This window comes from Diaphorina citri, unplaced genomic scaffold, assembly GCF_000475195.1.
Source record: "Diaphorina citri unplaced genomic scaffold, Diaci psyllid genome assembly version 1.1 scaffold2354, whole genome shotgun sequence".
Taxonomy (NCBI): domain Eukaryota; kingdom Metazoa; phylum Arthropoda; class Insecta; order Hemiptera; family Psyllidae; genus Diaphorina; species Diaphorina citri.
Window position 1 is genome coordinate 1 of NW_007379778.1, and position 13,980 is coordinate 13,980.

Genomic DNA, 13,980 nt, shown 5'->3' on the forward strand with positions numbered 1-13,980 from the left:
ATTAGAAACATGAAGAGTAACCTAACCTAACCTGACCTAACCTAACCTGACCTAACCTAACCTAACCTACGCTAACCTGACCTAACCTAACCTAACCTAACCTCACCCATATCCACCTTTCGGAATATTCACGTTGAAAAAAAGCTGACTCAAATATGCCCTGTTTTTTTTAGATCTGATAGAGCTAAGGTCTTATTGTCCCAAAATCAAAGCAAGAAGGAAGACAGGAAAGCTTATCCCTTCAGGATAAAATCTGCCCTGGTGGAAATCGAACCCACAAACTAGCACTTACAAGGCAGATGCCTACCAACCAAGCTATCTAGGCCAGCAAATATTCCCTATTTAACAGCTAAACTCTTTTTGATCTTTTTGAAAACTTTGGCTATAAATAGCGGCCGAACCGTACATTTCTCGGACTTTAGCCCATGTACACTTTTGATTTATGTCCTGTAATGAACCTCTCTGCAAAGTTTGAGAGCAACATGTGTCCCAAAATGTTAAGCCTGTAGAAGAGCGAACTCCTGTGGGAGTAAAGGGACACTTCAGTCTCATTCTGGCAGGATAAACGGGAGTATTCCATTCGAGCGGTTCCCAAACATTTTTTTCTATGCAGCCCATTTTTTTCAATTGTGAATGCTCCATGACCCCTTTACTATATTTTATGTTCACAGCCCCCTCGGACCCTAGTTTGGGAATCACTGTTCTATTCTACATATTCTAATCATATTTCATTATTCTCCCCCACAGGTGAAGTGAAGGATGTCCTGCGTACAGAGCAGCTCACCCTGATCTCCCCCGAGGAGTACGTTGTAGTGTACGAAGTAACGTTAGCCCTGTGCGCCCTCTCTCTATCACTTAACCTGTGCTGCCTCCTGGTGTGTACGGTGCAGTTTCTGTTCTCCGTGAAGCTAGCCAAGTCTGGGCCACACAATACGGATAATCAGTACCTGGAGAAGAGCTCGGCCACAAGGGTCTGTGCCATTGGGGGACTGTTTGTGTCCATACCCATCTTTCTGACAGGTAAATGTGGAACTAGATATTTACTTTCTATTAAAAATATAATTAGAAAGTTTTGCAATCGGCCCAAATCTTCAAAATCGGGAAGAGGGTGGAAATATCCGTGTTGGGGTCTCCTGATTTTAAGCCTGTAACTATCGTACGTACGTACATTGGTTAAAAAATATCTCTCGGATGGTTTGTCATAGAGCGATGAAATTTTGGTATGCTCTCCCGGTATGATCCACGGACGCGACCTATAACTATTTGGTAGAAATCGGACAGTCACTCATCCAGAAATTCACTAAAGTCAATGTTGCTTAACCTTTTTGCTTTGTAAACAGTAAGAGGTCGAAAATTTTCGCATGTGAATATTTTAATGTATGTGATTTTTCACGCCGAATCGAATGGTGCAACTTTTAAAGCTATCCGACTTACAGTTGAGTTATGGGTTCGATACTCCTCCTTGTGAAGTTTTTTTTTTATTATTTTTACTTATCAACAACGTTTTTTTTTTTTTTTTTTTTCTTATCGACAACATTGTCTTCTGTTCCCTCAGGCATTTTCCTGTACACGTTCATTCAGTTTCATTCTACTCCCGCCATTGTCACGTCTAGTCTGATAGGAGTTGGGATAGTATTCTGTGGGTGTGCCATGGTGCACAATGTATTCGTGTGGCAAAGGGTAAGTCAAAAAACATTGGATGTGAACATCACACGACTTGCTACTAAATTACTAAAAAAGAGAGAGAGAGAGAAGATATTTGATCCAGCCTAGTGACCTTGGCCGGTAGAGCGTCTGCCTTGGTGCCTTGTAAGCGCTAGGCCGTGTGTTAGATTCCTGCCCGGGGCGGATTTTATCCTCAACAGATAATGTTCGTTTTCAGCACGGCTGGCTTTCTCCTATCCTGTCTTAGTTTGGGATAAAGACAAACGGTTTTCACAGGTTTGTTCTGCTCCTTGAGAGCTATTTAAAACCGGGCTGGCCGGTAAAAATTTGTCAATTGTTTGTCTGAAAATTGAGATTTTCCATTTTTCAAAAGGGTTTTCCGGAGTTTTCCGGAAAACGGTTTGGGATAAAGACAAACGGTTTTCACAGGTTTGTGCTGCTCATTGAGAGCTATTTAAAACCGGTCTGGCCGGTAAAAATTTTTCAACGGTTTGTCTGGAAAATTGAGATTTTCCATTATTTCAAATTTCAGGACGATAAGATCTTAGCAGTTACAGTTCCCTCTATCAAACCTCTTGAAAAAATAATACATATTAACTTACTATTGACGGGCAACTAATTTATTTGGACTTTTCTTCCTTTCCAGGAGAAAACGAACGCTGTCCGAGCGAGAATCTCTCAGCAAAAACCAGTGGCGGCAGAACTGTCTACACTAGTATGACCAGTGTCGTAGTGTAAATAAATCCTAGGTTCGACCTATAAGTATGTATAGTTCACTTATTCCTGATCTTACCACTGAGATCTAACACAGTGTTTGCAAGCCAGCGAAACCCACCAACCTTCACCCTACTTCTCTATGGAGCAGACCTAAAGAAGCTTCAGTTTACCTCGGCCTTGACACAGTTTGATGGACGTGGTAGTCGAGCTAACGTCTTCGACCGTTCAACAACAGTGATTAGTGGGGTTTCTTTGATGTCACCCATTTCATTTATTCTCCAGCCTAGTTAGCCCAGTTGTACTATTTTTCAACATGATTGGAGATTCTGACACTAAAGTAGCACAATATACAGGTCTTCCAAGCAAGGCCCACTTTGACATCCTGCTTGGCCTAATCTCAAGGTACAAAGTGAATTATTATGATGGGTGGAATGTAGAATGCAATACTTTCATTACTAGTATAGCTCCGCTATACTGTAGTAATAGAAAGTATGTTAAATAAATGGACTCTTTACATACTCTAATAATGTACAATTTTATTTACATACACTTTAAGTCAAGCAAATTTTACAAATGACAGAATAAAACATGATATCTTAAATAAATATCTAAAATCTAAACACATTGTTTATTCACTCCAAAACCGTTTTGGCCGGTAAAAATTTCTTCACCGTAAGCCCAGGAGGAGTGATTTCCTCAGGTCGGTAAATTAGACAGTCCCGTGACGTTTTTTGTTTTTGTTGGAAAAAATTGTTTATGAAATGTTTTCAAAGGAATTTTTAGTTAAAAGTTAATTAGGTACTTTTTAATTAAATACTAGTGATTTTATGATTTAAAGTGTTTGAAACTCAATTTTCTCCTGAATTATTGGTAACGGAGTGTTTTTCTATCTCCATTTGATAGGAAAATCTTTGGAGCCCGATCAAAAATGTAGCCCTTTACAAATCAGTGGGGTTTAAACTGTCACATACCTAAGGTACCTGCTTGATGCAATCAAGGAATCAAGTTCTTTCAAAAAGGTAATGCTTAAAAAAGTGCAACAAGTCTTGCACAGTACAGTTAACAGTTATGTGTAGTAGGTAGTTTTTAATTAAGCGGCCTTCGTTGTAATATTGAGTAAGTTTTGTAGAGTGTCATGAACTTTGGAGTATTTGAATGTCCTTTTACTCTTAATAGCTAGATATCTAGTTTTGGTAAAGTATGTTATTAGGTAAATATTGGCAGAAGAGGTTACAAGAAAAGTTACCCAACATTCAATGTGTAGATAATTATTCAGAAGCCATGACAGTGAAAAACAAGCTCCTTTTAGTGTTCAACCTAACCCTATAATAACACTGGTCACTGCTCATTTGTGAAAGCTCTTTTTTGTGTGTAACCTAACCCTATAATAACACTGTTCACTGCTCATGGGTAAGAGCTCCTTTTTGCATTTGACCTAACCCTTTAATTACACTGGTCACTGCTCATTTGTGAAAGCTCCTCCTTTTTGTGTTTAACCTAACCATGTTATAATTAGGTACACTAATATTTGTAAAAGCTCTTTTTTGTGTTAAACCTAAACCTAAAAGAACACTGGTCACTGCTCATTTGTGACAACTCCTATTGTAGCAATTTTTCATTGTTGTGGCTTCTGAACTAGTACCCCTAATCCTTAGAGCTCCAGGGCCGCATTTAGAGGGGGGGAAATGGGCCCAGCCTCCCCCCCTCCTTCTTGAGGTTCATTTTTTTCTTTTACTGTAGGTCACACTCTGAAATTTGAAATATCGAAACCCCCTCCCCTCCATTGTTCAATTTGTAGAGCTTCATTATTGAATTTGTAATTCCAGGTGTAACCATGGATGATTTCATTCATCCACTGGTATTTCCACATCCTTGCCACACCTGGGCGTGAGCCATTCCTCCGAATCAAACCATGCTCAAACACATCCATGGCGACGTGAGGCACCATCGGAACTCACTCAACAACTCCATGCCCATTGGGTCTCCCATGCATCATCACATGGAGCCAAAACACCCGTCCCATCACAATACGAGCCACCGACTCAATCTGAACCTGAGCACATCCAAGCACTCGTTGGGTGGGGGAACATCTTCGAGTGGGGTCAGTCCATCAGGGGTACACTATACGACAATCATTCCTAATGGAGGGATTCCAAATGGTATTCCTATGACCCCCAATGGCCATATTCACACTTATTCAAATGGTAAGAGTCCGTAAAATTGAGTTACAAGCTGTTTTTTTTATACATATCAAAATATTGTTTGATAGAGGGAACTGTAACTGCTAAGGTCTTATTATCCTAAAACCAAAGAGTGAAACATAAGGAAACTTCATAGGGATATAAGGGACTCACAAAGTCTGGGGGCATTGAAGACCTCCCTGATGAACTATCTTAAAGGCTCACAGTGATAGAAAAAAATAGTGGTTGGGAGAGCTCCTCCAGAACACCTTGCCACTTAAAGCCATAAAAAAAGTGCTAAGTTGTAAGCATAGGAAATCCAAGATGGCGCGCCATCGGAATCGTTTCCGAAAGGAAAGCACAACATAGTAGGTGTCCATAACGGAGAACCGACCATAGCCTGGTCCCGACCCAAGAGAAAATAAACCATGCTAATGAATAGAACCGTCCTCAACGGAGCCTTGACCATAGTACCGACCCTCGCGGGAAATCAAGAAATTGAGCTGAGCATTTTTTCTGCGATGGTCTATGGTCGCCGTTGTGGCCGCGCACTGAACCATAGGGAGGTGTCCACAACGGAGAACCGACCATGGACCATAGCCTGGGCCCGACCCAAGAGAAAACACACCATGCTAATGAATAGAAGTGTCCTCAACGGAGCCTTGACCATACTACCGAACCTCGCGGGAAATCAAGAAATTGAGCTGAGTATTTTTCTGCGATGGTCTATGGTCGCCGTTGTGGCTGCTGGCCGCGCACTGAACCATAGGAAATCCAATATGGCGCGCCATTGGAATCATTTCCAAAAGGAAAATATAACTTAATTTATCTCTCTGTAATAATTCTTGCCATTCTCTGTCTCAATACTTTAGATTATATTTGTCCGTCCTCTTGTCTGTTTTACCTGTATGTGAATTCCTATTTTTTATATGTTTTACCTGTTTTTTTATTCCTCTTAAATTGTGCCTTGTATTATGTTTTGCCATATGTTTTTATTTCGTCCACTCCAAGTACAATGTATCTACAATTTAACTTTTTTTTTTCTTAGAGGTTGAATTGTTCGAAATTTGGGCTTTTTCTTTGTCGAAGAACGGTTTTTATTTTTATTAGAGAGTTTTTGCACTGCCAACTTACGTGACGATAATTGAAACGAACCAAACCTCGTTTCTGCGCGTGTGCACAAACGCATTTTTGTCAAATAACGCTTTACTTAAGAGTTCAGCTAACGGGACTCTAATTTTGCAATGGAATTTTTGGACTTCGTCAACTAAACCATTTGTGTCGAGTTTAAGCTGTACCTGATAAGAGTGATAAGTGATAATTTCTCTATTATTAATCAGTCAATTTCTTTTCTACGACAGAATTTTTTGGAAGGACTGACCTTCCTTTAAAACCATTTGTGTCATTTAAGAAATGTACCTTATAATTTTTACGTCATCTTATTTTCGGTTTTGAGTTTTCCCCTACTTCATTTTTAATAATGAGCACTTATCCTAAAACCAAAGAGTGAAACATAAGGAAACTTCATAGGGATATAAGGGACTCACAAAGTCTGGGGGCATTGAAGACCTCCCTGGTGAACTATCTTAAAGGCTCACAGTGATAGAAAAAAATAGTGGTTGGGAGAGCTCCTCCAGAAAACTTTGCCACTTAAAGCCAAAAAAAAGTGCTAAGTTGTAAAGATGCTTTCAGAAATACACCCCAGTCTGCTCAAACCTTATTGACTTTACAATTTGCCCTCAATTTCCAGGAGCCATTCACTCGTCCCCCATCACTCCCAACGGTCCATCGGGCGGTGTTCACAACACAAGCACCTTTCACACGAGTGGCATCACGAACAAGTCCATCATTCGACCTCCATCCTCACGTTCCGTGCCACTCACGATAGAATCACCACAACACGAACCGTACAGCAACGGTGTGAAGGAGATGCTGACGTCACTTGGCCTGCTGTGTGTCATTAGCTTGCTTCTAGCATTACTCTCGTTGATATTTCTACTCAAAATATCCCCCGTCACTGCAGGTAAACAAAATATTCACGTTGAAAAAAAGCTGACTCAAATATGCCCTGTTTTTTTTAGATCTGATAGAGCTAAGGTCTTATTGTCCCAAAATCAAAGCAAGAAGGAAGACAGGAAAGCTTATCCCTTCAGGATAAAATCTGCCCTGGTGGAAATCGAACCCACAAACTAGCACTTACAAGGCAGATGCCTACCAACCAAGCTATCTAGGCCAGCAAATATTCCCTATTTAACAGCTAAACTCTTTTTGATCTTTTTGAAAACTTTGGCTATAAATAGCGGCCGAACCGTACATTTCTCGGACTTTAGCCCATGTACACTTTTGATTTATGTCCTGTAATGAACCTCTCTGCAAAGTTTGAGAGCAACATGTGTCCCAAAATGTTAAGCCTGTAGAAGAGCGAACTCCTGTGGGAGTAAAGGGACACTTCAGTCTCATTCTGGCAGGATAAACGGGAGTATTCCATTCGAGCGGTTCCCAAACATTTTTTTCTATGCAGCCCATTTTTTTCAATTGTGAATGCTCCATGACCCCTTTACTATATTTTATGTTCACAGCCCCCTCGGACCCTAGTTTGGGAATCACTGTTCTATTCTACATATTCTAATCATATTTCATTATTCTCCCCCACAGGTGAAGTGAAGGATGTCCTGCGTACAGAGCAGCTCACCCTGATCTCCCCCGAGGAGTACGTTGTAGTGTACGAAGTAACGTTAGCCCTGTGCGCCCTCTCTCTATCACTTAACCTGTGCTGCCTCCTGGTGTGTACGGTGCAGTTTCTGTTCTCCGTGAAGCTAGCCAAGTCTGGGCCACACAATACGGATAATCAGTACCTGGAGAAGAGCTCGGCCACAAGGGTCTGTGCCATTGGGGGACTGTTTGTGTCCATACCCATCTTTCTGACAGGTAAATGTGGAACTAGATATTTACTTTCTATTAAAAATATAATTAGAAAGTTTTGCAATCGGCCCAAATCTTCAAAATCGGGAAGAGGGTGGAAATATCCGTGTTGGGGTCTCCTGATTTTAAGCCTGTAACTATCGTACGTACGTACATTGGTTAAAAAATATCTCTCGGATGGTTTGTCATAGAGCGATGAAATTTTGGTATGCTCTCCCGGTATGATCCACGGACGCGACCTATAACTATTTGGTAGAAATCGGACAGTCACTCATCCAGAAATTCACTAAAGTCAATGTTGCTTAACCTTTTTGCTTTGTAAACAGTAAGAGGTCGAAAATTTTCGCATGTGAATATTTTAATGTATGTGATTTTTCACGCCGAATCGAATGGTGCAACTTTTAAAGCTATCCGACTTACAGTTGAGTTATGGGTTCGATACTCCTCCTTGTGAAGTTTTTTTTTTATTATTTTTACTTATCAACAACGTTTTTTTTTTTTTTTTTTTTTTTTTAGACAACATCAATTTTGAGGACGGACTAGGAGGAAACTTGTTTGCAGCGAGATCCAGATAATGTAATTAACAAATTCTTCGTATACCTACTAGCAACGAATCTACCGGGCTTCAAGAGGATTTTAACACGTCGCCGTCGCCTGCCAGATGAGGAATGTAAATTTAAAACACACAGAAGCAGACTTAAATTGAAAAGAGATTGGAACAGAACGGAATGAAAATTTCATTATGCGACTTGGAAACTGCAGAAGAAGATAATGTCAACACAAAATGACACTTGATTATAGAATTATATTTCACCTAATTATACTTGTGAATAAATAATAAGCTGTTAGGTTAACTTTTCAACCACGTTTTTTTTTTTTTTTTTTTTTTTTTACTTATCGACAACATTGTCTTCTGTTCCCTCAGGCATTATCCTGTACACGTTCATTCAGTTTCATTCTACTCCCGCCATTGTCACGTCTAGTCTGATAGGAGTTGGGATAGTATTCTGTGGGTGTGCCATGGTGCACAATGTATTCGTGTGGCAAAGGGTAAGTCAAAAAACCTTGGATGTGAACATCACACGACTTGCTACTAAATTACTAAAAAACAGAGAGAGAGAAAGAGAGAAGATATTTGATCCAGCCTAGTGACCTTGGCCGGTAGAGCGTCTGCCTTGTAAGCGCTAGGCCGTGTGTTAGATTCCTGCCCGGGGCGGATTTTATCCTCAACAGATAATGTTCGCTTTCAGCACGGCTGGCTTTCTCCTATCCTGTCTTCCTTCTCTCTTCAAATTTCAGGACGATAAGATCTTAGCAGTTACAGTTCCCTCTATCAAACCTCTTGAAAAAATAATACATATTAACTTACTATTGACTATTGACTGGAAACTAATTTGTTATTTGGACTTTTCTTCCTTTCCAGGAGAAAACGAACGCTGTCCGAGCGAGAATCTCTCAGCAGAAACCAGTGGCGGCAGAACTGTCTACACTAGTATGACCAGTGTCGGAGTGTAAATAAATCCTAGGTTCACCCTATAAGTATGTATAGTTCACTTATTCCTGATCTTACCACTGAGAGTTAACGCAGTGTTTGCAAGCCAGCGAAACCCACCAACCTTCACCCTACTTCTGTATGGAGCAGACCTAAAGAAGCTTCAGTTTATCTCGGCCTTGACACAGTTTGATGGACGTGGTAGTCGAGCTAACGTCTTCGACCGTTAGCAACAACAACAGTGATTAGTGGGGTTTCTTTGATGTCACCCATTTCATTTATTCTCCAGCCTAGTTAGCCTAGTCTATTATAGGGACTGGTCTTTGCGTCAGGGCAGTGAAAATAAAAGATCTTTTTTGCCAGCCTAGTTAGCTTAGTTGGTAGGATAAAATCCGCCCGGGCGGATTTTATCCTACCAACTAAGCTGATGGGATAATGTTCGTTCTCGGAACGGCTGGCTTTTTCCTATCCTGTCTTCCTTCTCTCTTCGATTTCGGGACGATAAGACCATAGCAGTTACAGTTCCCTCTGTCAAACCTCTTAAAAAAAAAAAAGATTTATTCTGGCCAGTATTTCTTGAACTCTGGATTCACTGAAAACTCTCTGTGGAATCTGTGGTAAAATCGGGCATTACTGCATTAAGTCATGTCAGAGATGTGGTTCTGCTAGCTTTTCGGTCTCCGTTGTGACCGCGCACTGAGCTATAGGTCGCGGGTTCGATTTTCACCCGGAACGAACGTTCCCCCATGGCTCCTTCTCGGAACGGCTGGGTTTCTCGTTTCTCCTATCCTGCTCTAATTCTCTCTTCGATTTTTCGGGACTATATGAGCTCCGTTGTTACAGTTCCCTCTATCAAACGTCTAAAGTAAAGACTAGCAAAGAAATTACTATCTATAGGCAGATTAAAATTTCCCCGGGTCACAAGGCACAAATGAGCGTATTTCGAAAATTCGAAACTAGGCTTCACTTTATTTTGAGTTTTTGAGCTCAAGCTCTGTCGTCATCTCTCAACATCCGTGGAAGTCTGTTAAAAAATACCAGTGACGTTTTTTGTTTTTGTTGGAAAAAATGTTTATGAAATGTTTTCAAAGGAATTTTTAGTTAAAAGTTAAAAGTTAATTTCCTTTTATTAAATACTAGTGATTTAAGTGTTTGAAACTCAATTTTCTCCTGAATTATTGATAACGGAGTGTTTTTCTATCTCCATTTGATAGGAAAATCTTTGGAGCCCGATCAAAAATGTAGCCCTTTACAAATCAGTGGGGTTTAAACTGTCACATACCTAAGGTACCTGCTTGATGCAATCAAGGAATCAAGTTCTTTCAAAAAGGTAATGTTTAAAAAAGTGCAACAAGTCTTGCACAGTACAGTTAACAGTTATGTGTAGTAGTTTTTTTAATTAAGCAGCCTTCGTTGTAATATTGAGTAAGTTTTGTAGAGTATCATGAACTTTGGAGTATTTGAATGTCCTTTTACTGTTAGTAGCTAGATATCTAGTTTTGGTAAAGTATGTTATTAGGTAAATATTGCAGAAGAGGTTACAAGAAAAGTTACCCAATGTACAATGTGTAACCTAGCCCTATAATAACACTGGTCACTGCTTATTTGTGACAGCACCTTTTTGTGTGTAACTGAACCCTATAATAACACTGGTCACTGCTCATTTGTGAAAGCTCTTTTTTTGTGTGTAACCTAACCCTATAATAACACTATTCACTGCCCATGGGTAAGAGCTCCTTTTTGCATTTAACCTAACCCTTTAATTACACTGGTCACTGCTCATTTGTGAAAGCTCCTCCTTTTTGTGTTTAACCTAACCTTATAATTAGGTACACTAATATTTGTAAAAGCTCTTTTTTGTGTTAAACCTAAACCTAAAAGAACACTGGTCACTGCTCATTTGTGAAAGCTCCTCCTTTTTGTGTTTAACCTAACCTTATAATTAGGTACACTAATATTTGTAAAAGCTCTTTTTTGTGTTAAACCTAAACCTAAAAGAACACTGGTCACTGCTCATTTGTGACAACTCCTATTGTAGCAATTTTCCATTTTTGTGGCTTCTGAACTAGTACCCCTAATCCTTAGAGCTCCAGGGCGGCATTCAGAGGGGGGCAAACGGGCTCAGCCTCCCCCCCCTCCTTGAGGTTCATTTTTTTCTTTTACTGTAGGTCACACTCTGAAATTTGAAACATCAAAACCCCCTCCCCTCCATTGTTCAATTTGTAGAGCTTCATTATTGAATTTGTAATTCCAGGTGTAACCATGGATGATTCCATTCATCCACTGGTATTTCCACATCCTTGCCACACCTGGGCGTGAGCCATTCCTCCGAATCAAACCATGCTCAAACACATCCATGGCGACGTGAGGCACCATCGGAACTCACTCAACAACTCCATGCCCATCGGGTCTCCCATGCATCATCACATGGAGCCAAAACACCCGTCCCATCACAATACGAGCCACCGACTCAATCTGAACCTGAGCACATCCAAGCACTCGTTGGGTGGGGGAACATCTTCGAGTGGGGTCAGTCCATCAGGGGTACACTATACGACAATCATTCCTAATGGAGGGATTCCAAATGGTATTCCTATGACCCCGAATGGCCATATTCACACTTATTCAAATGGTAAGAGTCCATAAAATTGAGTTACAAGCTGTTTTTTTTTATATATATAAATAAATATTTTTTTTATACATATCAAAATATTGTTTGATAGAGGGAACTGTAACTGCTAAGGTCTTATTATCCTAAAACCAAAGAGTGAAACATAAGGAAACTTCATAGGGATATAAGGGACTCACAAAGTCTGGGGGCATTGAAGACCTCCCTGGTGAACTATCTTAAAGGCTCACAGTGATAGAAAAAAATAGTGGTTGGGAGAGCTCCTCCAGAAAACTTTGCCACTTAAAGCCAAAAAAAAGTGCTAAGTTGTAAAGATGCTTTCAGAAATACACCCCAGTCTGCTCAAACCTTATTGACTTTACAATTTGCCCTCAATTTCCAGGAGCCATTCACTCGTCCCCCATCACTCCAAATGGTCCATCGGGTGGTGTTCACAACACAAGCACCTTTCACACGAGTGGCATCACGAACAAGTCCATCATTCGACCTCCATCCTCACGTTCCGTGCCACTCACGATAGAATCACCACAACACGAACCGTACAGCAACGGTGTGAAGGAGATGCTGACGTCACTTGGCCTGCTGTGTGTCATTAGCTTGCTTCTAGCATTACTCTCGTTGATATTTCTACTCAAAATATCCCCCGTCACTGCAGGTAAACAAAATATTCACGTTGAAAAAAAGCTGACTCAAATATGCCCTGTTTTTTTTAGATCTGATAGAGCTAAGGTCTTATTGTCCCAAAATCAAAGCAAGAAGGAAGACAGGAAAGCTTATCCCTTCAGGATAAAATCTGCCCTGGTGGAAATCGAACCCACAAACTAGCACTTACAAGGCAGATGCCTACCAACCAAGCTATCTAGGCCAGCAAATATTCCCTATTTAACAGCTAAACTCTTTTTGATCTTTTTGAAAACTTTGGCTATAAATAGCGGCCGAACCGTACATTTCTCGGACTTTAGCCCATGTACACTTTTGATTTATGTCCTGTAATGAACCTCTCTGCAAAGTTTGAGAGCAACATGTGTCCCAAAATGTTAAGCCTGTAGAAGAGCGAACTCCTGTGGGAGTAAAGGGACACTTCAGTCTCATTCTGGCAGGATAAACGGGAGTATTCCATTCGAGCGGTTCCCAAACATTTTTTTCTATGCAGCCCATTTTTTTCAATTGTGAATGCTCCATGACCCCTTTACTATATTTTATGTTCACAGCCCCCTCGGACCCTAGTTTGGGAATCACTGTTCTATTCTACATATTCTAATCATATTTCATTATTCTCCCCCACAGGTGAAGTGAAGGATGTCCTGCGTACAGAGCAGCTCACCCTGATCTCCCCCGAGGAGTACGTTGTAGTGTACGAAGTAACGTTAGCCCTGTGCGCCCTCTCTCTATCACTTAACCTGTGCTGCCTCCTGGTGTGTACGGTGCAGTTTCTGTTCTCCGTGAAGCTAGCCAAGTCTGGGCCACACAATACGGATAATCAGTACCTGGAGAAGAGCTCGGCCACAAGGGTCTGTGCCATTGGGGGACTGTTTGTGTCCATACCCATCTTTCTGACAGGTAAATGTGGAACTAGATATTTACTTTCTATTAAAAATATAATTAGAAAGTTTTGCAATCGGCCCAAATCTTCAAAATCGGGAAGAGGGTGGCGGGCCACACAATACGGACAATCAGTACCTGGCGAAGAGCTCGGCCACAAGGGTCTGTGCCATTGGGGGACTGTTTGTGTCCATACCCATCTTTCTGACAGGTAAATGTGGAACTAGATATTTACATTATTCTTACCGTTTTTATTATTATTGGATACTAGATACCTAGTATCCAATAATAATAAAACGGTAAGAATAATGTTAATACATAGGATGTCTAATATAAACCTAACAAATACTAGATATTTACTTTCTATTACATATATAATTAGAAAGTTACTTAATTACTTTAGTAATTAGAAAGTATTGCAATCGGCCCAAATCTTCAAAATCGGGACGAGGGTGGAAATATCCGTTTTTGATTTTTAGCCTGTAACTATCGTACGTACGTACATTGTTTAAAAAATATCTCCAGGATGGTTTGTCATAGAGCGATGAAATTTTGGTATGCTTTGCCGGTATGGTCCACGGGCGCGACAGAAATCGGACAGTCACTCATCCAGAAATTAACTAAAGTCAATGTTGCTTGACCCTTTTACTTTGTAAACAGTAAGGGGTCGAAAATATTCGCATGTGATTTTTCACGCCGAATCGAATGGTGCAACTTTTAAAGCTATCCGACTTACAGTTAAGTTATGGGTTCGATACTCCTTTTGTGAAAGTTTTTTTTTTAACTTATCAACGACGTTTTTTTTTTTTTTTTTTTTTTTTTTTTTTTTTTCA

General features: G+C 40.4%; 3 protein-coding genes across 3 annotated transcripts in view; all 3 read left to right on the forward strand.

Moving 5' to 3' along the window:
* Window positions 1-747: 747 nt before the first annotated feature.
* Window positions 748-2,504, forward strand: LOC113471375 (the record flags this gene model as incomplete). Its single annotated transcript, XM_026830485.1, has 3 exons — window positions 748-1,020; window positions 1,556-1,680; window positions 2,312-2,504. Coding segments are annotated over 3 exons (473 nt in total), but the record flags the coding sequence as incomplete, so codon positions are not given.
* A 699-nt stretch (window positions 2,505-3,203) lies between these two features.
* On the forward strand, window positions 3,204-9,155 carry LOC103518774. The gene is made up of 6 exons (XM_008483857.3): window positions 3,204-3,401; window positions 4,209-4,586; window positions 6,313-6,585; window positions 7,218-7,490; window positions 8,410-8,534; window positions 8,908-9,155. Exons 2-6 carry the CDS (start codon window positions 4,295-4,297, stop codon window positions 8,980-8,982), a joined length of 1,038 nt encoding a protein of 345 aa, XP_008482079.1. The 5' UTR covers window positions 3,204-3,401; window positions 4,209-4,294; the 3' UTR covers window positions 8,983-9,155.
* A 941-nt stretch (window positions 9,156-10,096) lies between these two features.
* The window catches only part of LOC103518775, a 7,075-nt gene continuing 3,191 nt past the window's right edge, over window positions 10,097-13,980 (forward strand). The window contains exons 1-4 of the mRNA XM_008483858.2: window positions 10,097-10,306; window positions 11,231-11,608; window positions 11,988-12,260; window positions 12,893-13,165. Of these exons, the coding sequence (XP_008482080.1) occupies window positions 11,317-11,608; window positions 11,988-12,260; window positions 12,893-13,165 (838 nt within the window). The 5' untranslated portion in view covers window positions 10,097-10,306; window positions 11,231-11,316. The remainder of the gene's footprint in view (window positions 10,307-11,230; window positions 11,609-11,987; window positions 12,261-12,892; window positions 13,166-13,980) is intronic.